Genomic DNA, 21,010 nt, shown 5'->3' on the forward strand with positions numbered 1-21,010 from the left:
AGAATACAAAAGCAGCAATTCTTCGGCGATCAGCCTTCTTTATGGTCCAGCTCTCACTTCCATACATCACTACTGGGAAAACCATGGCTTTAACTATACGGAGGTGATGTCTCTGCTTTTTAGGATGCTGTCTAGGTTTGTCATTGCTTTTCTCCCAAGAAGCAGGTGTCTTTTAATTTCATGACTGCTGTCACCATCTGCAGTGATCATGGAGCCCAAGAAAGTAAAATCTCTCACTGCCTCCATTTCTTCATGTGTTAGCTAGCAGAAAACAACAATAGTTAATTATCAACCCACCAAGGAGTTCGGAGACCACTTAGGATACTCCAGTGGATTTTCCAGCAATACACAGGCATTCCCATTTCAGTGTGAATTAAACAATTATACAAAACAAGCCACATGTGTGATAGGCAGTGAGAAACACTCGAAAGCCCTTGCAGCCCCACTGGCATTCTACCTGCATCATTGTTTTTGTAGTTTATGTTGCTTTATTGAGAGTTTGAGTTTTCTTTAGGTCAAGGGAAGCATTCAAGGGCAAGCAATGCTTCTGAATACCAGTTGCTGGAAACAGCAGGAAGGGAGAGTCTTGCTCTTGGGCTCAGCTCCTGCTCATGGGCTTCCCATTTGAACATCTGGTTGGGCACTGTGAGGACAGGAGGTTGGAGTTGCTGGGCCTTGTGTGTGTGTGTGTGTGTGTGTGTGTGTTAAGAGGAAAAAAGATAAGAGCAATAATAAAACAAAACAAAACAAAAGAAGAGTGAGCAGGCTCTTATGTTACTCTCATGAGATCTGAGCAGAGTCGGATTTAGGTTTGATGAGGTCCTAAGCTACTGAAGGTAATGGGACCCTTTATATGTCCAGCTGTCCTTCATCAGCAACAAATTGTTGCTGTTTCTTTGTGTTGAATATATGCTATATGTGGGACGTGGCTGGCGCTGTAGCCTAACCACAGAGCCTAGGGCTTGACGATCAAAAGGTCAGTGGTTCGAATCCCCGTGATGGAGTGAGCTCCCGTTGCTCGGTCCTAGCTCCTGCCCACCTAGCAGTTCGAAAGCATGTCAAAGTGCAAGTAGATAAATAGGTACCGCTCCGGCGGGAAGGTAAACGGCATTTCCGTGCGCTGCTCTGGTTCGTCAGAAGCGGCTTAGTCATGCTGGCCACATGACCTGGAAGCTGTCTGCGGACAAACACCGGCTCCCTCGGCCTATAGAGCGAGATGAACACGCAACCCCAGAGTCATCCGCGACTGGACCTAATGGTCAGGGGTACCTTTACCTTATATGCTATATGGTAATTTATGGACCTAATAGGTATGTAAAGCCATTTGCACATAACAGAATGTAGGCACCCTATATACAGAAATGAGCAAACCAGTGATATTTTAGGGAGCAGGCTAGCAGGCGGGGCCCAGGACTTACATCATAGGAGACTACACAACACAAAACACTGTTGCTGTACGTAGATTTTATTTATTTGTTTTTTATCTTATATTTTAGAAATGTACATCCAGAGTTTTCCCCCCCTTTAAATTTTTTGGGGGCCCCCAAGAGAGTGGGGCCCTAAGCCATAGCTTGTTTAGCTTCGACGTAAATCCGGCACTGGATCTGAGAACGGTGGCTGGCAAGACCACCACTCTTGGGACATTTCTGGCAGCCAAGGTTGAACCATCTTTCTCTCCTGACACCCCACTCCCTGCTCCCGAAGACAGATGCACTCACGGAGATGAAGTGCCACGTCTGTTTACATGCCAAATTTGCTCGTCAAGCAGCGCTAATGAAAAGAAATGAAGATGGCCTCACCAATGGTTCATTTTGAGTCCTTAAGGCCATCAATCCGTCAGTGTAGTCTAGCATGGCTGTGAGGGGCTGAATGGATGGGAACTGCCTGTTTATTTTGCGAAATATTCCACCCCTTGGCCCCTTTTGTGTGTGGGATGAATTGTTTATTCTGCAGTATTTTGCCCCTTTTCTTAGTCGAAGCCAGTTTCTGCCCCATCTTGAAGAAGTGAGGGAGAGTTTGAATGGAAGGAAATCGGATTTGTAAAACAGTCCAAATCAACAGAGAGGAGGATGATTTATGCGTATCGCACCTGACAAGTGCATGGAGGGCGTCAGCCGCATGACAAGCAAGGGGCAGACAGGTCCCTGCCCCAAGGAGAATACAGTCCAAGCGAGGACAATGGGAGTGAGCAGGCAAGGAGGCAACAAGGAGGAGGAGAGGCAGGGACAATCAAGGGAGGGGGTGAAAAATCACAGAGAGGTGTGAAGGTTAGGGGAGGGACGGGTAACAATGAGGTGGGAATCAGCAAATAAAATCACACAAATCTGAGCCATCATCTCAGTCATAAGAAGAGCCTGCTAAATTAGGTCAATGGCCCACCTAGACTAGCATTTTTTTCTCACAGTTAAGAAGGACTTGGCCTGACCCAGACATGAGGATCTGGTCCAGTGCTGGGTGCTCTACCTAGTGAATAACAACAACAACAACAACAACAACAACAACAACAACAACAATTTCTTATTTATACCTCGCCCATCTGGCTGAGTTTCCCCAGCCACTCTGGGCAGCACCCAGCCGAATATTAAAAACACAATACAGCATTAAACATTAAAAACTTCCCTAAACAGGGCTGCCTTCAGATGTCTTTTGAAGATAGGATAGCTGCTTATTTCCTTCACATCTGAAGGGAGGGTGTTCCACAGGGCGGGTGCCACCACCGAGAAGGCCCTCTGCCTGGTTCCCTGTAACTTGGCTTCTTGCAGTGAGGGAACCACCAGAAAGCCCTTGGCGCTGGACCTCAGTGTCCGGGCTGAATGATGGGGGTGGAGACGCTCCTTCAGGTATACTGGACCGAGGCCGTTTAGGGCTTTCAAGGTCAGCACCGACACTTTGAACAGGCTCCTAACCCCTTGGCTGAAAAGGGAGAGAGGGTCCCATTAATCTTACAACGACCTTGGCTGTCACAAGTCAAGCCAGTGTCAGTAAGTCACACAGTTCAAAGCTATAGTTAACTATTAGGGAAACAAGAGCTTCACAGACGAGACGGAGCTCCAGACCCAATGAGCTCAGCAGCTCAGGCCCTGTAGATCTTATTCCATGAAATCAGTTGCCAAGACTAAAAGTCCCGGCCTCCCCACCGCCGTCAAAGTTGTGTCCTCTCCAGGGCTTCTTGCAGGAAATCGGAGACTGTGCCTGCGTGCCGCGTGCCTATGCTCTGGTCTTTTCACCCCTCTTCTGGTTCTGGGAGACAGGAGGAAGGGGAGCTTGTCACAGCAGGAAGAGGAGACCCCCATGCCTCTTCACTAGCCTGATTCACCTCTGCCTTTTGGCTTCCCTCCTCCCACTGTCCTGCTTCAGCTTCTGGTTCTTGATTTCTCTCTGGCACAGACGCTCCCAGCTCACCAAGCCCTCTTACCCCTTCAGCTTCCGACATCTCTTCTCAGTCTTCTCCCTCTGACCGCTGATCATTGCCCCAAGCTCTGAGCCTTTCCCCCTTTTGTTCCCCAACTGGTTCCTCCCACCATTCCTCTGCCAGTCCATGACATTGGCATTCTGTGTCAAGAGCTCGGCCTACACTCGAGTAGGACCATGGCAGAGACACTTGCCCGACTGGCATGTTCCCTCCCTCCTGGTCTTTCATTCGGGAGCTTCAAAAGCTTTCTTCAGCCTGAATATCACAGCGACCGATGCCAACAGACACCGGCACACTTAGGGATCTGCAGAGTCTTCGCAGCTTGTGTAACAGACCTCAGCAACTCAGCATTTTGGCTAATCTACTTTATTTACATATAAACACACAGAGAGCACTGCAACATGGCTCCCTCTCTCTCCAGCATCAGACAGCAAAGAGATAAAGGACAAAGGACAATAGTCCCACTTCACAGAACACAGTACAGTGGTACCTGGGGTTACAGACACTTCAGGTTACAGACGCTTCAGGTTACAGACTCTGCTAACCCAGAAATAGTACCTCGGGTTAAGAACTTTGCTTCAGGATGAGAACAGAAATCGTGCTCTGGTGGCAGCAGGAGGCCCCATGAGCTAAAGTGGTGCTTCAGGTTAAGAACAGTTTCAGGTTAAGAACGGACCTCTGGAATGAATTAAATACTTAACCCGAGGTACCACTGTAACACAAACATCCTGTCTCCGTCACTTTCCACTCTGTGGAGTCAAAACATACACTGTCATGTGATAGACAACAATCCCATGACTGCAATCACGGAGCAGGAATTCTAATATTCTGCACCCCAGAAGAAGTTTCTCCTGCAGTGAAAAGCAGGAATAAGCAAAGGCCCATAAAGCTTATGGCCTTGAAGAGTGGGAAGAAGGTAAACCTCATTAGCTAAAGAGGCTAGTTGAACTTTGGCCGGGGACTTCTGTTCCCCAGGGGGTTTCTATTGTGGAGTTGGCCTCTGGCTGCCTCTGCTTTAGGCGCATTAGTCTGATGCTCCCGCGAGCATGTCTTATTTCATCTCGCATTGCCAGGCAATTTGGCCATCTCTAGGCTCCATGCAGCAGGATTCTCCCAGAGCCTGCCAGTTGACTTCCCAGGTTCCTGCATCGCCATAAATTCTCACAACTTTCCTGTGCTTTGGGCATTCCCTGGGTATCTGCCAGACTTTCAGTACTGGAGAGCCCAGTGTGGTGTAGTGGTTAAGAGTGGTGCACTCGTAATCTGGTGAACCGGGTTCGCATCTCCGCTCCTCCACATGCAGCTGCTGGGTGACCTTGGGCTAGTCACACTTCTTTGAAGCCTCTCAGCCCCACTCACCTCACAGAGTGTTTGTTGTGGGGGAGGAAGGGAAAGGAGATTGTGAGCCGCTCTGAGACTCCTTAGGGTAGTGATAAAGCGGGATATCAAATCAAAACTCTTCTTCTATGTGCAGTAGTCAAGACTGTCCTGCAGGAGCCTGGAGAGACCCCAGTTTGACTCTTGCCACAGAAATAAGCTCACTAACTGATCTTAGGCAACACATGCTCTCTTTTCCTGACCCTTTCTCTTAGCCTCAGTCTTCACATCTGCAATATGGGGATAATAATGCCAGCTTACATTTACAGGGTTTCTGTAGAGGTTTTTGAGATGAAATGTGTGTGAAGTGCTTTGAAAGGTGGGGCATTAATTCTGGGTTATAGTTGAGCTTTGTTAGGTTATATAGCTTTGAGCTAGGTTATAGTCGAGCTTTGATGTCTGTCCTTAACTGTTGACATGCAGTTAATATCTGGGGGCATTTAATAACTGACCGTCAATGATTCTCAGCATTCAAGGCTGGTTCTTGTCAACTCATAACATTTGATTTCCATTTCTTTTTTTTCTTTTTTTGTGGTGCTCACTCACTTTTTTTATTATTCAAAATTATAACAAGACATATTATCCAAAAACATATCATCCTTGTCCCCCCCCATTTTTCCTTCCCCCCACAAACCCCACCCCCCGACTTCCCTCAGTTCCAGTCTTTGGTTTCTCTAAGAATGCTGCTTTCTGCATGTTACAAAGTTGTATATATCCTCAAACTATTTAGCTGATTATTATCAATAAAAAGTTTGTGAATGTTTATTCAAAACCTGCCAAGGAGTCCAGTTCGCTTTGTTGCGTCTTCAGATACTTTGCAAAGGGTCCCCATTCATCCTTAAAGTCACAGTTATCCTTGTCCCATAGGTTATATGTCAGTTTTGCCAGTTCTGCATAGTCCGTCAATTTTTCTGGCCATGAGTCTTTAGTTGGGGTTTCTTCAGTCTTCCATTCTTGTGCTACCAGAACTCTCGCGGCCGTTGTCGCATACCTGAAGATGTTTCTCAGCTTTTTTGGCAGGTCTTTCCCTACAATCCCCCCCCCCCAAAATGCCTCGTGTTTTTAAACAAATGTTAAATGGAACATTTTCTTCAATTCGTTGTATATCATTTCCCAAATTTTTTAAATTACGTTACAATCCCACCACATATGATAAAATGTCCCCTCCTTTTCCTTACACTTCCAACATATATTTGAACTAGTTTTGTACATTTTCCCTAACTGCACTGGTGTCGTATACCATCTGTACATCATCTTCATGTAATTCTCCTTCAATGGGGAACAATCTGTAAATTTTAAGTCCATTTTCCATAATTTAACCCAATCTTGATTTCCATTTCAGCCTCAGTCCAAGGCTGGACGCAAACCCAGGCGGAGGAGAGACTCTTCAAACACCTTTTCAATGCATACAACAAGTGGTCCCGTCCCGTCCCCAACACCTCTGATGTCGTTATTGTCAGGTTTGGGCTGTCCATTGCTCAGCTGATTGACGTGGTATGTGTCCCGAGCAGTGTCTGTTCACTCATCTCGCTGCTCTTTGCAAAAAAACAAAAGCAGCTGCACAGAAATGTTTCCCCTATATTGGAAAAGGCAATGTGAAAATGGAGTGTGGGCGGGAGAGAAAAATAAAGACCTACCCATTCCGAGTGAGGGTGGGAAAACCCTCACTCTGAACTGGCTCCGTGGTGGCATGCAGCCCAATCTGATGTATGTGTTATTTTTTTCGCCTAGATGACTGCACTTTGCTGCATAAAAACATTATGTGTTGGGATAGATATGTATTGACGAAACTGCATCTGGCTGCAGTTGACAGGAAGTAGACAGAGAGAGATTGCCCTTCAGGTGGAGAGCAAGGCCAGTTTGAAGTGATAACCTTGTTCTCAGATATCAAGAAGCAGGCCGTAGAGCTCCTCACTCTGGTTTAAGAGGAGTACATGTGTGAACACAAACATAGGGAGTTGCCGTCTACTAACTCAGACCCTTGGCCCCTCTATTCTAGTATCGACTATATATTCACTGGTCTTCAAGCTGGTCTTTGACCGTAATAAATTATCTATCTAATTATCTATCTATCACTGGTCTTCCACTTGTTCTGACATGTCTTTGCAAGTCTTCCTTGCAGATCCTGAGGGCAGAACCTGGTTCCTTCTGCATCCAAAGCACCTGTTCTGCCACTGAGCTTTGGCTGAGCATAGGGTCCCCATACCATTGTAATAGCAAATCTCCCTCTTTTCAGGCCTGGATGCAGTGAGAGCAGAGGACTCTGGTCCCAGATGACCTCTTTAATTAACATTCATCTGGATTTCTTTGTGGGGAGGTTACATAATGTGGCTCACATTCCCCCATAATTTCCCTTGCTGCAGAAAAGGCATTTTTGCCTTTTTTGGAACAGGCTTTGATGCACAGGTGTCAAATCCACTTCAACGGGGCAGCCTGAATTGGCTGGTTTGTGATTTACAGTGGTACCTCGGTTCTCAAACTTAATCCCTTCCGGAAGTCCATTCCAGAACCAAAGTGTTCCAAAACCAAGGCACACTTTCCCATAGAAAGTAATGCAAAACCGATTAATCCGTTCCAGACTTCTAAAAACGACCCCTCAAACAGCAATTTAACATGAATTTTATTATCTATTGACCCATAAAATGAAAGCAATAATCAATGCAGTGTACTATAAAATAAGTAAGACCGTATTGTGGATGATAAAAATAAAAATTTTTATTTTTCCTTACCTGCACTGATGATAGTAATTGTTTGGATGAGGTGCGTTTATCCATTTCCACAGTCACACAATCAATCAATCAATCAGTAGCTGAACTGGATTCCGCACAGTCACAAAAACAAATGAACCAAAAAAGCCTCAAAAACCAAAATGCAAAATAAATAGCAAAAACAAAAGTGCCAAACTTAATCCGTTCTGGAAGCCGTAATGTTCGAAAACCAAGGCGCAGTTTCTGATTGGGGCAGGTGCCTCGGAAACAATAGCCGACAGCCGTATCGGATGTTCGGCTTCCAAAAAACATTTGAAAAGCTGAACACTTACTTCTGGGTTTTCGGTGTTTGGAAACCAAGGCGTTTGACAACCAAGGTACCACTGTAATTCCATCCACAAAATAGAGACAACAGCTTCTGTTTGCACCTTTGCGTGTCTTTCAAACAATCTCTCTCTCTTTCTCTCTCTCATTGTCTGCAAATCTAGGATGAGAAGAATCAGATGATGACCACAAACGTTTGGCTCAAGCAGGTAAAGCGCGATGGGAGACATAACAGTCATAACTCTTGTTACGTTCGGTTCAGGTTACATTCTTTCAGGATACGTCCCACGGTGACCCGGAAGTAATGGAACGGGTTACTTCTGGGTTTCGCTGCTTGCACAGACGTTCAAAATGACGTCACACGCATGCCCAGAAGCGGTGAATTGTAACCTGTGCACAAGCAGATGCGGGTTGCATTCTGCTCATGTTGCGAACAGGGCTCCGGAACGGATCCCATTTGCAACCAGAGGTACCATTGTAATAATAATAATAATAATAATAATAATAATAATAATAATAATAATTTATTATTTATACCCCGCCCATCTGGCTGAGTCTCCCCAGCCACTCCGTGCAGCTCCCAATCAAGTGTTAAAAACAATACAGCATTAAATATTAAAAACTTCCCTAAACAGGTCTGCCTTCAGATGTCTTTTAAAGATAGGATAGCTGCTCATTTCCTTGACATCTGGTGGAAGGGCGTTCCACAGGGCGGGTGCCACCACCGAGAAGGCCCTCTGCCTGGTTCCCTGTAACCTCACTTCTCGCAGGGAGGGAACCACCAGAAGGCCCTCGGAGCTGGACCTCTGTGTCCAGGCTGAATGATGGGGGTGGAGACACTCCTTCAGGTATACTGGACCAAGACCGTTTAGGGCTTTCAAGGTCAGCACCAACACTTTGAATTGTGCTCGGAGACGTACTGGGACACTGTACTCTAACACTGAGCCCAACACAGGGTTTACTTTTTGCCAGGTTGTATTCAAGGCTCTCATAATGCAACTTGGTGTCAGATAAGGAACTGGAAGCAAGCCCTGTAGGTAAAGCATGAGACTCTTAATCACAGGGCTGTGGGTTTGATTCCCATATTGAGCAAGAGATCCCTGCATTCTAGGAGACTGGACTAAATGACCCTTGTTGTCCCTGCGAGCTCTACAGTTCAACAATTCTATGATTAACTTCAGCCTTGTAGAGATGGTCCCCTAGACCCCCACGCCTTGAAGCTTCCAGCCATGGAAAACTATTGGCCTGGGGGTCTTAAGCTGAGCAGCTGTTATCCTTACCTTTCCCGCCCCGCCCTGGCCACAGTGATCCATGCGACGGTCACCTCCAGGCTTCACTACTGTAATTTGCTCTACGCAGGGCTGCCCTTGAAGCTGTCCCAGAAACTCCAGCGGGTGCAGAATGCTGCAGCAAGGCTCCTCACGGGGTCTCTGCCATGGGAACATATTCACCCAGTGCTTTTCCAGCTGCACTGGCTCCTGGTGGAGTACAGGGTCAGGTTTAAGGTGCTGGTTTTGACCTTTAAAGCCCTTCACAGCCTAGGACCCTTGTACCTATGGGACCGCCTCTCCTGGTATGCCCCATGGAGGATCTTAAGGTGCATAAATAGCAACACCCTAGAGGTCCTGGGCCCTAAGGAAGCCAGATTAGCCTCCACCAGGGCCAGGGCCTTCTCAGTGGTGGCTCCCGCCTGGTGGAACGCTCTGTCTCATGAGACCAGGGCCCTGCGGGATCTGATTTCTTTCCACAGGGCCTGTAAGACAGAATTGTTCTGCCTGGCCTTTGGCTTGGAGTCAATTTGATTCCCTCCCTCTCTTTCTTTTTCCTTTCTCCTCCTGTGATGAGGCTGCATTTTAATGTTTCAATGTTGTATTTTAATCTTGTTTTTAAGTTGTATTCATTCAACTTGTTTTTATTATTGCTTGTTAGCCGCCCTGAGCCCGGCCTTGGCTGGGGAGGGCAGGGTATAAATAAAAATTATTATTATTATTATTATTATTATTATTATTATTATTATTATTATCATCCCCCCTCCTGTGCCCCTCTTATGAAGGTTGGCATTAAGGCTGCAAGACTGAATTCAACAGGACGTTCTGAGTAGACATAGTTAGGCTTTGCAGCCTTAGTCCACTAAAACAGTGTTAATTAACTTATTTTTTAATAACTAAGGAAGTTAATAAACGGAAAGAAGATAAAGTCCCTATCAGAGAAGAATGGCAGATTAAGGTGATGGATTATGCCAAAATGGCTAAAATGGCTGGAAGAATCAGAAATCAGGAAGACCAAAATTTTAATAAGGAATGGGGGAAATTTATAACCTATTATCCTAAAAGATGCAGGAGGAAATGATTAACAATAGGACCCACAAAGGGGAGGAGGGAAGTCCAAGAGATTATTTGGAATCTTGTTTCTATGTTGTACGTTCGATATGTGACTGCAAAGTTTTAATCTGAAAAACCAAAAAAATAAGTGTATCAAAAGAAGTGAGGAAGTTGATCAATGTGTGTTTCAATGTGAAGAATTTGCACATCTCGAAAGTGAATAATGAGGCCAGGATTGTTTCCTTGCTGCCAGGAATGGAATGACTACAAGCTGCAGTGGAACCCGGTGGATTTTGACAACGTCACTTCCATCCGAGCTCCTTCTGAGATGATCTGGATCCCAGACATTGTGCTGTATAACAAGTAGGTGCTTGGGCCAACGGGGAAAGGGGGAGCAGCTCACTGATTCAACAACGCCCCTTAAAAATATGCCGCGGGAAGTCCTTGTCCATTCAGCACATCGTTAAACTATGGAACTCACTGCCACAGGGAGTTAGTGATGGCCACAAACCCAGGTGGCTTTAAAAGAGGAAGAGCTACTGTATTTTTCGCCCTTTTGGACGCACTTTTCCCCCTCCAAAAATGACGGGGAAATGTGTGTGCGTCCTATGGGGCGAATGCAGGCTTTCGCTGCAGCCTGGAGAGCGAGAGGGGTCTGTGTGCACCGACCCCTCTCGCTCTCCAGGCTTCAGGAAGCTATCCGCAAGCGTTAGGAGCCCGCGGGAGTTCCCGCCGGGCTCCCAAGGCTTGCGGATAGCAGCCTGTTCTGTGGGCTGGGGGGGAAATAATTTTTTTTCTTTATTTCCCCCCCCAAAAAAACTAGGTGCGCCCTATGGGCGGGTGCGCCCTTTAGGGCAAAAAATACGGTAATTTTGTGGAGGAGGAGAGGGCTATGGGTAGCTATTGGAGGGAGAAATGCTTCTGGATACCACAGGAGGGAAAAAGTGACCCTGTGTTCGAATCCAGTTTGCTGGTTTCCCCATAATGGGCATCTGGTCTGTGAGAACAGGATTCTGGACCAGATGAGCCAGTGTTCTTAAGCATTCTTAAGCATTCGCGCACGGGGATTAATCTGAGACAGGCTTCAGCAGGAGTAGCACAGCACCAGTCAAGCACCTAAGAAAAGCCCTGCGAGATCTAGTCCAGCATCCTCTTCTGGCATTGGCCACACAGATGCCATAAAGGGAAGCCAGCAAGCTGGACCCAACACTGTGGAAATGTTCAGGGAGGCAGGAGAGGATATATTGTTTAATTATATCCTTTCCAATTTGTGTTAACAAGTTCTGCAATTTAGCAGAGTAACATTCCCCTTTTAAAACTTGCGCAGCGGATAGCGTTTGCCAGTCTTGTATAAGCCTCTAAAATAAGTTTCCTTGGTAATTCCCCCTGGTAATTCAGCCAGCTAGCCTTGGTGATTATCTAATGCTTATTAGATGGATTTCCCCAAATTGATTTCTGAACTTTGAATTTTATTGTTATTTGTGTTTTTATGCTGCTTTTACAATTATGTGTTTTAAATTTGTTGTTAGCCACCCCGAGCCCGGTTTTTGAACCGGGAAGGGCGGGGTATAAATAAAAATTTATTATTATTATTATTAGTCCCTCCTTAAAAGAAAGACATGACACAGTCTTCTATAAAAGTATAAAAACAGTTTACTCACTCACATTCTGTTCACAAATGGATTCCAGAAGGCAGACTTAAGTTACAAAAGTAACTGGAATCTATCCCATAAGGAGACAGTCCCTTTGTCCTCTCTTGGCTCAAAGCATCTTAGTCTAAGCAGATGTTGCTTCTTCGATGAATGTAGTTAGAGAGATGGCTGTCCTGCCCTTTGCTTTTGTCGTTTCCTGCACAGGTGAGGCCACGACCACCTCTAGTCACATGCAGAGGAAGTCTGTCCCAGCCCAGCAGGAAGTTTACCTGCTGGCTGGACAAACATTCCTCCCCATGTGTAAACCTGTTCACTCTAGAAATGTTGTACTTGACTGCTCTGTGTTTTACATCCCACAAACACAAGAGCATTGTACACACTTCAGCATTGGCCTTAGTGGAGTTTGTAGGACATGTGGCACACACAGCTCTGACAGCAGCGGACCTTGGTCATATGCCATCCTGTGTGAGGCCATTTCATGCCCTTCCCACCAACCCTCGCACTGCTGGCTTAAGCCAGGCTTCGGAAAGGAGGCGCAGGCTCTGGCAGCGCACTAGAGCCCTCCAACCTCCTTCCAAAAGCTAGGCAAGTGCTGTGGTCTAAAACCACTGAGTCTCTTGGGCTTGTTGATTGGATGGTCGGCGGTTCGAATCCCCACAATGGGGTAAGCTCCCGTTGCTTGGTCCCTGCTCCTGCCAACCTAGCAGTTCAAAAGATGAGATGGCGAGATTAACCAGGAAAATTCGGAACCAGCAGGACCAGACTTTCCTAAAGAAATGGAAGAAGCTTTCAGCATATTTGGAAAGCAACTGTAACCAATTGACATCACTTGTAGGGTTAAAAAGAAGTTTTGTAAGGAGTAATATATAAATTATTGTGAAAAGAATGAAGAATAGGTATTAAGATGTGAATTTATAGCAATAACTGTAGTAACAAAATGCATAATTAGAAAGGATTTTAGAAAACCATCAGTTGAGGCTGAGGGAAGTCTTATGCTCTGATAGCCAAAGGTTTTGAATTGATGTTTAAAAGGATGATATGCTGGAAAATATGTGTAAAAACCAATAAAAAAATTATTTAAAAACCCGAAATCCTAGCAGTTCAAAAGCATGCCAATGCAAGTAGATATATAGGTACCGCTGCGGTGGGAAGGTAAACAGAGTTTCCATGTACTCTGGTTTCCGTCACGGTGTTCCGTTGCACCAGAAGCGGTTTAGTCCTGCTGGCCACACGACCAGGAAAACTCTCTGTGGACAAACGCCGGCTCCCTCGGCCTGAAAGCGATTGAGTGGCACAACCCCATAGTCACCTTTGACTGAACTTAACCATCCAGGGGTCCTTTACCTTTTACCTTAAGGCTCTGAGAAGGCGCACTCCTCAGCTCTGCGCCCAGTGCAACCCACAACTCATTTTGCCCTAAATCTGCCTCTTCAATTACTTACAAACAAACACACACACACACACACACCAAGAATTAGTCGCCAGATGCCTCACTCTGCAATTTTTCATTTTGCTTGGGTTGAAAATGGCACATACCACCTCAATTCCGAGAGCAATGGAGGGTATGGCTTTTGGTGTGTGTGTGTGTGTGGCAACTCCACTTTTTAAAAATGTGCGAGAAATGCAGTATGCTCTGTTGAAGGGCAGCCTTGTGGGGAGATGCTCAGTTTGTGCACATGGAAGAAGTACCCACTATTATGACTTCTTGTGCAAACAGTGTCCCAATAATGGCTTCGTTCCATTGGCTGCTGTTCTGCTGCCATCCAGCGGTACTTAGGAAAATATTTCAGGCCAAAGGGGACTTCTCAATCTGTCTTCTATCTGCCGCAGTGGAAGACCCATAGGAAAACCACGTCAAAAGTCCCAGCAAAGGCCAGCTAAATAAACAGCATCCTCCATATCTACTAGGCTAGTCATCACTTTAGCAAAGAAACAAGTGAGGTTAATCGCTGGGTGTCTGGTTGCCAATAATAACAATAGCAACATTTTATCATTTATACCCTGCCCATCTGGCTGGGTTTTCCCAGCCACTCTGGGCAGCTTCCAGCACATATAAAAACATAATAAAATGTCAAACATTAAAAACTTCCCTAAGCAGGTCTGCCTTCAGATGTCTTCTAAAAGTCAGGTAGTTGTTTATCTCTTTGACATCCACCAAGAAGACCCTCTGCCTGGTTCCCTGTAACCTCACTTCTCGCAGTGAGGGAACCGCCAGAAGGCCCTCGGCGCTGGACCTCACTGTCTGGGCTGAACGAAGGGGGTGGAATCAATCAATCAATCAATCAATCAATCAATCAATCTTTATTGCAGTCAAAGACCAGACAGCAAAATTAACAACAACAACATATCCCACATCTGCATAAAGAAGCGGATGTGCTGGAAGCGGATGTAATTAAAAATTCCCTATAAACTTATTTACATTAAAAATAGCACTTCTTCAGCTAAAATCTGTATTCCAGAGATTTAAATCAGTTCTCATTCATCTGGCCCTCACTGTCACCACAGCCTGTCTTCTCCTCATTGCTATAAAACAGAATTTTGACCAGGTAGATGGGTGTGACCCTGGGAGACTCTATAAAAGGGCTGGTCACGCAGCCATCTTCCTCTCTCATTCCTTCTTCTATCTTGATGCTTTTGCTGTCTGCTGGCCCTCAGCCAGCAACACATGGACTCACTTCCGTACATGGGATGAACTCACACTCTCTTCTGTAACTACAAGCTAATGGCTGCCTTCAGGGAACCTACTGTGAACTGAATGTGAGTAAACTTCTTATTACTTTAAAAAGAAGACTGTTGTGCCTTTATTCTTTTTAAGAGGGATGAAAGGGGAATTTACCAGGATCAAACCCAATCTGGACAAGCCAGACTGGATTGCTTAAGTGAAGAGATTCAAACGAATCTACCAACTAGCTTCTTGCAATATACTGGAGAATGTACTCTGCTATAGACTCACTAACTAGCGTGAGTGAGGAAGGATAATATTTAATCAATATATTTCTCCTACTATTGAGCGGCAAGGGTCCTAATTGCTGGAAAAAAGAAACTGTGCCAACAGAAAAGGAATAGCAAGGCAAACTGTTAGAGTATATTGAACTGGCTAGATTAACAGAGGCAATTAGAGATCACACTAGACAAGAGTTTTTAAAAGCACGGGGAAAATGCAGAGAATACTTCACAAAACAGTGCCCAAAAATACATACCTGGACTTGATTCGATTAATGTCTGCAGGAGACTTTGTGGATATTTAAGTTATAATTGGAAAAATCTTAATAATTATTCATAAAGGAAACAGCTTCTAAGAAGTAAATAAGGAGGCCAGATACAGGATAAAGGAAGTCTTTTATTTGGTTGCTTATATTGTTGTATGTTATGCTTATTGTATGTTATGTTCATGTTTAATGAGGGTGGATTTATGTTATGTTGTAAATAAAATTGTAAATAAAATTTCCAGTATAAATTTATAAATACATATTTCTCCTCCTATCCACAACATTCCCACACTCTCCTCTCCGTTGCTCCTTCAGTGCCGACGGGGAGTTTGCTGTGACGCACATGACGAAGGCGCACCTCTTCTCCAACGGCAGCGTGAAGTGGACCCCTCCGGCCATCTACAAGAGCTCCTGCAGCATCGACGTCACCTTCTTCCCCTTTGACCAGCAGAACTGCAAGATGAAGTTCGGCTCGTGGACGTACGACAAAGCCAAGATTGACCTGGAGAGCATGGAGCGGCAGGTGGACCTCAAGGACTACTGGGAGAGCGGGGAGTGGGCCATCATCCATGCCGTGGGCACCTACAACACCAAGAAGTATGACTGCTGCACCGAGATCTACCCCGACATCACGTACAGCTTCGTCATCCGGCGCCTGCCCCTCTTCTACACCATCAACCTCATCATCCCCTGTCTCCTCATCTCTTGCTTGACCGTCCTGGTCTTCTACCTGCCCTCCGACTGCGGGGAGAAGATTACCCTCTGCATCTCCGTCCTCCTGTCCCTCACAGTCTTCCTCCTCTTGATCACCGAAATCATCCCATCCACCTCCCTGGTCATCCCTCTGATCGGAGAGTACCTCCTCTTCACCATGATCTTCGTGACGCTCTCCATCGTCATCACGGTCTTCGTCCTCAACGTCCACCACCGCTCGCCCAGCACCCACAAGATGCCCCAATGGGTCCGCGCCGTTTTCCTGGACTTCATCCCCAGGTGGCTCTTCATGAGGAGGCCCCCGGTGCTGACAGCAGGGCTCAGGGTGGCCAGCGAAGAGGTGATCGGGCAGTACGACGCGCCTCCGGCAAATCTGAGCACCTCCCGGTGCTGGCTGGAGACGGACGTGGACGAGAAGTGGAACAAAGACGACGACGGCGGTGGTGGCAGTGAGGAGAGGCGGAGGGCTGGTCGCCTGCCCCTCCAAGGCACCTGCCCCCACCACTGCCTCCAGTACCGGTACACCTGCGCCCGGCACCTGGGGAGGGGCTTCGTGGAACTGGTCCGTCGCCCGGCCACCAAAACAGAGAACCCAACATCTTCCGAGCAGGGGCTGCAGCTGTCTCCAAGCATCTTGAAAGCCCTGGAAGGGGTGCACTACATCGCCAACCACCTGCGGGCTGAGGACGCTGATTTCTCGGTGAGTTGTTGACTCTGAGAACCGAAAAGCTACCTTGTGAGGTTAGTACCCAGGATCCCCCCACCCCAGGCCCACTGTTGGGTTCGTAACGCAAGCAAACAGTTCCCTCTAGAAGTCAGAAACAGGGTGTTGTGGCAGCAGCGTCCACCCTGAGGCGTTCCCAAAGTAAAGGAAGGATTGAACTCTGATTAATAAGAATACACACAGATGCTTGAACCAGCAAGACTCTGGGAAGGGTGCGTATAATAAGAATTCCTGTCCACCCTCCGGCCCAGGTCGTTTTATTCACAAAAGACCTTTTTACACCGTGTTTGTAAGAACCAATCAGATTTCCTCTGAACATTTCAACAAACCCTACGTGGGGAGAAAGTTACAGTACAAAAGCTAATTAAGCAAGCGTAAAAGGTAAAGGGACCCAGACTGTTAAGTCCAGTCGCAGACGATTCTGGGGTTGTGGCGCTCATCTCGCTTTATTGGCCGAGGGAGCCGGCGTACAGCTTCCGAGTCATGTAGCCAGCAGGACTAAGCCGCTTCTGGCGAACCAGAGCAGTGCACAGAAACACCGTTTACGTTCCCGCTGGAGCGGTACCTATTTATCTACTTGCACTTTGTGCTGTAGAACTGCTAGGTTGGCAGGAGCTGGGACCGAGCAACGGGAGCTCACCCCGTTGCGGGGATTCGAACCGCTGACCTTCTGATCGGCAAGTCCTAGGCTCTGTGGTTTAACCCACAGCACCACCCGCGTCCCAATTAAGCATGTGTGCTGGTCCCGGGGGGAAGGTTACTGTTACCATAGTCAAAGTTCAGTCCTGAGTCACTAGCCTGGAAATAGTTCACAAGGTGCGAGGCGAGGTCCGAAGCAGGGAGCCGGGCGGGGAACAGGAACGCTGGAAGGTCAGAAGCAGGAAGCCGGGCGGGGAACCAGAACACTGGAGGAACAGGACTGGATGCTGGCCGAAACAGCTCTTCAATGATGACGTTGCTCCCGCAACCTGGGACCGGGCTGACTGGCCTTTATCTTCTCTGAGGCCAGGGGCAGTCCCGGCCCCCAGGAGCCCCGCCTCTCCTGGCCTTAAGGCAAGCACTCCTCCTGGGAGAAACCAGTTCCCTTCGCCTCTCTGCCCTAAGCCTCTGCAGTTCAGGAGAGGCTGAAGGGTTACTGGGCCCAGGGGAAGACTCACCTGTAGGCACTGAGTCCTCAACCACCTCTGGGGCCAGAATGGATTCACCTGGTGCCTGCTCCTGAGGATCCGGCACAGGTGCAGGCTCCTCAGAATCAAGGCCCTGCCCCAGTTCAGCCGGCCCTGGAGGCGGGGACTCCTGTGCCGGCTGGGATTCCTCCGGTTCACTCTCAGAATCGGAATCCCAGGCCATCACAGCATGTATGCATACTTCTGGGGTAAATAAAGCAGAACTACAAAGGAGTGCATCCAGCAACCCCGGAGGTCATAAACAAGCAATATACATGATAAGAAGGATGGCAAGGAGGATAGGGATCTTTATCACCTTCATGTGAAAGTCTGCTTCCTGGCCCTAAGATTAACATATCAGAAAGCCTACATCAAAGATACTTGCCCACTATCTTTTATGGCCCAGGATGCCTGGCCCAGGGAGGGTGCCACCACTGAAAAGGCCCTCTGTCTGGTTCCCTCTAGCTTTGCTTCTCACAATGAGGGAACAGCCAGAAGGCCCTCGGTGCTGGACCTCAGCGTCCGGGCAGAATGATGGGGGTGGAGACGCTCCTTCAGGTATACAGGTGAAGAGACCCCTGTAGGAAAACTCTTGAACAATCTGCCAGATGTGCTGTTTCAGGTCCCAAAGGGATGTCCAGGCATTGTAGAGACCTGCTGGTCAAGGAGGTGTGACTTCATGGTTTCTCTTATGTTTGCAGGTGAAGGAAGACTGGAAGTACGTTGCCATGGTGATTGACCGCATGTTCCTCTGGATGTTTGTCATTGTCTGCTTGCTGGGGACGATTGGCCTTTTCCTCCCACCTTTCCTGGCGGGGATGATCTAGGAGGGTTGGTGCGCCCAAAATCCCCCCACAAACTCTCACCTGCCTGCCGTGCGGCTCCAGGAAAAGCGTCGCCATTCAGATTCAGGACAAATTCAACTCAGAAGCACCTGCCTGCCTGGGAATCTTACTTAGCATCGCATTCTTTCTTAGCTGAACCAGTTTTTACAAATCAGTAGCAACTGGGGACTTGAATTTTCTTCCAGACTGACCTCGTCTGCCATTATTATTCAGCGAGGCCAGAGGTCACCCCTAAAAACTTCCTGTGGTGGGAACAATGTGCAGATTGTCTTTGGCTTTGCTGAGAGCATCCTTGGGGCTGACGGCTGTGTTTAGTTAGCCCAGTTTAGCAAAATGCCTGTTATTATGGCAGGCTGTGTGTGAAACGAGGCTTTGCAAATGGCGAGAACCGCAGAGTTTTGCATGGGAAGATAGCAAAGGAGTGAAATCAGGGATGCTGTTAGGATAGTGGCGAAAACCCTCTCCCCATTGCCTGGCGGCTGCAACAAATAATAATCAACCTTGTTTCTATCAGCTTAGCCCCGGCCCCTTCATCTGCATAGAACTGCTCTGGGTTCTGTTCCTTGGTCACACTAGAGTGTGACGGAACGTTCAGAAATGGCATTTATATAGAAATTAATGGCATTGATCCATTGTAAATGTGGGCCGCTTCCAGATGACCTATTTATCAAGCATTCAGACCGATTTGTTTGCACAGAGTTTGCAGGAAGATGATACAACTTTGCAGCGAGCAATGGCCATCTCAACCGTTCCAGTGCATTTCCACGCCTCTTTCCTTACTGCAAAAAGTCTGTTCCTTTTTTGAAGCAGGTTTGCAGCACAGGAGTCCCAAATCCCCTTTAATTGTGCCCTCCCTGAATTTGCTGGTTCACAATCGACTCCCACCTGCAAACTAGTGGCAACCTGAGAGCCCCTTTCATATTGACTACTGGTGCTGTGAAAAGTCCCAGACAATTCGATTATGCCTACCTTGGTGCCAGTTTTTGGACTGGAGCCACATTGGGTGACGTCTGATATGCAGCTCACATGTCACAGTTTGCAACAAAGCACTCGGCCGATAGATGAAGCTCAGAGGGGCAGGACAGGAAAAGTCCCAGCGGGAACTTCCCCCATCAGCTTTGCGAGGAAGGATAAAGCTCAAATGCCCCTCTGGACTGAAGAGCTAAAAGCCTCCCCTTGCCATTTGCGATTTAGCTATTTGCCGAATTCCTGCATTGAGGGGGTCAGACTAGATGACCCCTGGAACCCCTTCAAACTCTGCAATTCTATGGTTCTATCTCAGGGTGCAAAGGGGGAGGGAAACCACTCTTTCCGGGAAGTGAATACTCCTTTTTGACTTTGCCCCCTGCCCCCTGCGTCCTTGCAGGCAGGCTCCATTCTGCCCCAGGCCGTGGCAGCTTGCCAGGACAGTCCCCTTGTCTAAGGAATGTGGACTTTGGGGTGACGTGTGGTGGGGAGAGTCCACAGCTGAGCTTGCTCCTGTCTGGGATGAGTGTGAGCCAGGTTGCTGACTGCAGAATCAACTTGCAACCTGTTCACTGCAGTATGGTCTGGAGACAGAATAAATTTTTTAAAACCGACTTTTGGAGTTTTCTTGGGTGTGTGTGTGTAAAATCATAGGGGCTGGGTTTTCATTCCTTCTACATAACACATTACCTCCCACCTCTGGTCGTTTCCAAAGGATGCTTCCCCAACTTGGTGCCCTCCAAATAATAATAATAATAATAATAATAATAATAATAATAATAATAATAATAATTTATTATTTATACCCCACCCATCTGGCTGAGTTTCCCCAGCCATTCTGGGCGGCTCCCAATCAGTGTTAAAAACAGTACAGCGTTACATATTAAAAACTTCCCTGAACAGGGCTGCCTTAAGATGTCTTCTGAATGTCAAGTAATTATTTATCTCTTTGACATCTGCTGGGAGGGCGTTCCACAGGGCGGGCGCCACTACCGAGAAGGCCCTCTGTCTGGTTCCCTGTAGCCTCACTTCTCGCAATGAGGGAACCGCAAGAAGGCCCGCGGCGCTGGATCTCGGTGTCCGGGCTGAACGATGGGGGTGGAGACGCTCCTTCAGGTATACAGGACCGAGGCCCATTGGGTGACGACTCTCATCAGCCCCTCAACATAGATGCTGTTAGGTGTGAGCTGGCAGTAAATCACACCGTGCAAGTTAGAATTAACTTTTTACTTTTTACTTTTCACCACCGCACAGCCATCTAAGTCCCCTGGGGTTTTCCCAAGCAATCGGAGACTATTCCTGTGCGTAGCCAACCTTTCCTCCACCCTCTTCATACCTCTTCTGGTTCTGGGAGACAAGCAGGAAGGGGAGCTTGTTGCAGCAGCAGGAGGGAGAACCCCGTGACTCTTCACCAGCCATAGTTGTCAGCTTACAGATTTGAAAATAAGGGACCAGCAGCCTTGAAATTAAGGGATCAGCAGCCAAAATAAGGGATTTTCAGAGCACAGATATGTTCAGCTTCTGAGCCCCTCCAAGCCAAAGGCAGAAAGCCCAGCCAGGAGCCAAACGAAGCCTTAAGCGGTGGTTCCCAC

General features: G+C 47.3%; 2 protein-coding genes across 2 annotated transcripts in view; one reads left to right on the forward strand and one right to left on the reverse strand.

Moving 5' to 3' along the window:
- The window catches only part of CHRNA2 (cholinergic receptor nicotinic alpha 2 subunit), a 33,958-nt gene extending 13,979 nt beyond the window's left edge, over positions 1–19,979 (forward strand). Inside the window, exons 3-7 of the mRNA XM_053383816.1 lie at positions 6,132–6,283; positions 7,986–8,030; positions 10,396–10,505; positions 15,319–16,417; positions 18,309–19,979. Coding sequence (XP_053239791.1) covers positions 6,132–6,283; positions 7,986–8,030; positions 10,396–10,505; positions 15,319–16,417; positions 18,309–18,434 — 1,532 coding nt within the window. The 3' untranslated portion in view covers positions 18,435–19,979. The remainder of the gene's footprint in view (positions 1–6,131; positions 6,284–7,985; positions 8,031–10,395; positions 10,506–15,318; positions 16,418–18,308) is intronic.
- Positions 1–21,010, reverse strand: part of PTK2B (protein tyrosine kinase 2 beta) — a 358,085-nt gene that overhangs the window by 206,899 nt on the left and 130,176 nt on the right. The window lies entirely within an intron of this gene.

The sequence above is a fragment of the Podarcis raffonei genome, chromosome 3, assembly GCF_027172205.1.
Source record: "Podarcis raffonei isolate rPodRaf1 chromosome 3, rPodRaf1.pri, whole genome shotgun sequence".
Taxonomy (NCBI): domain Eukaryota; kingdom Metazoa; phylum Chordata; class Lepidosauria; order Squamata; family Lacertidae; genus Podarcis; species Podarcis raffonei.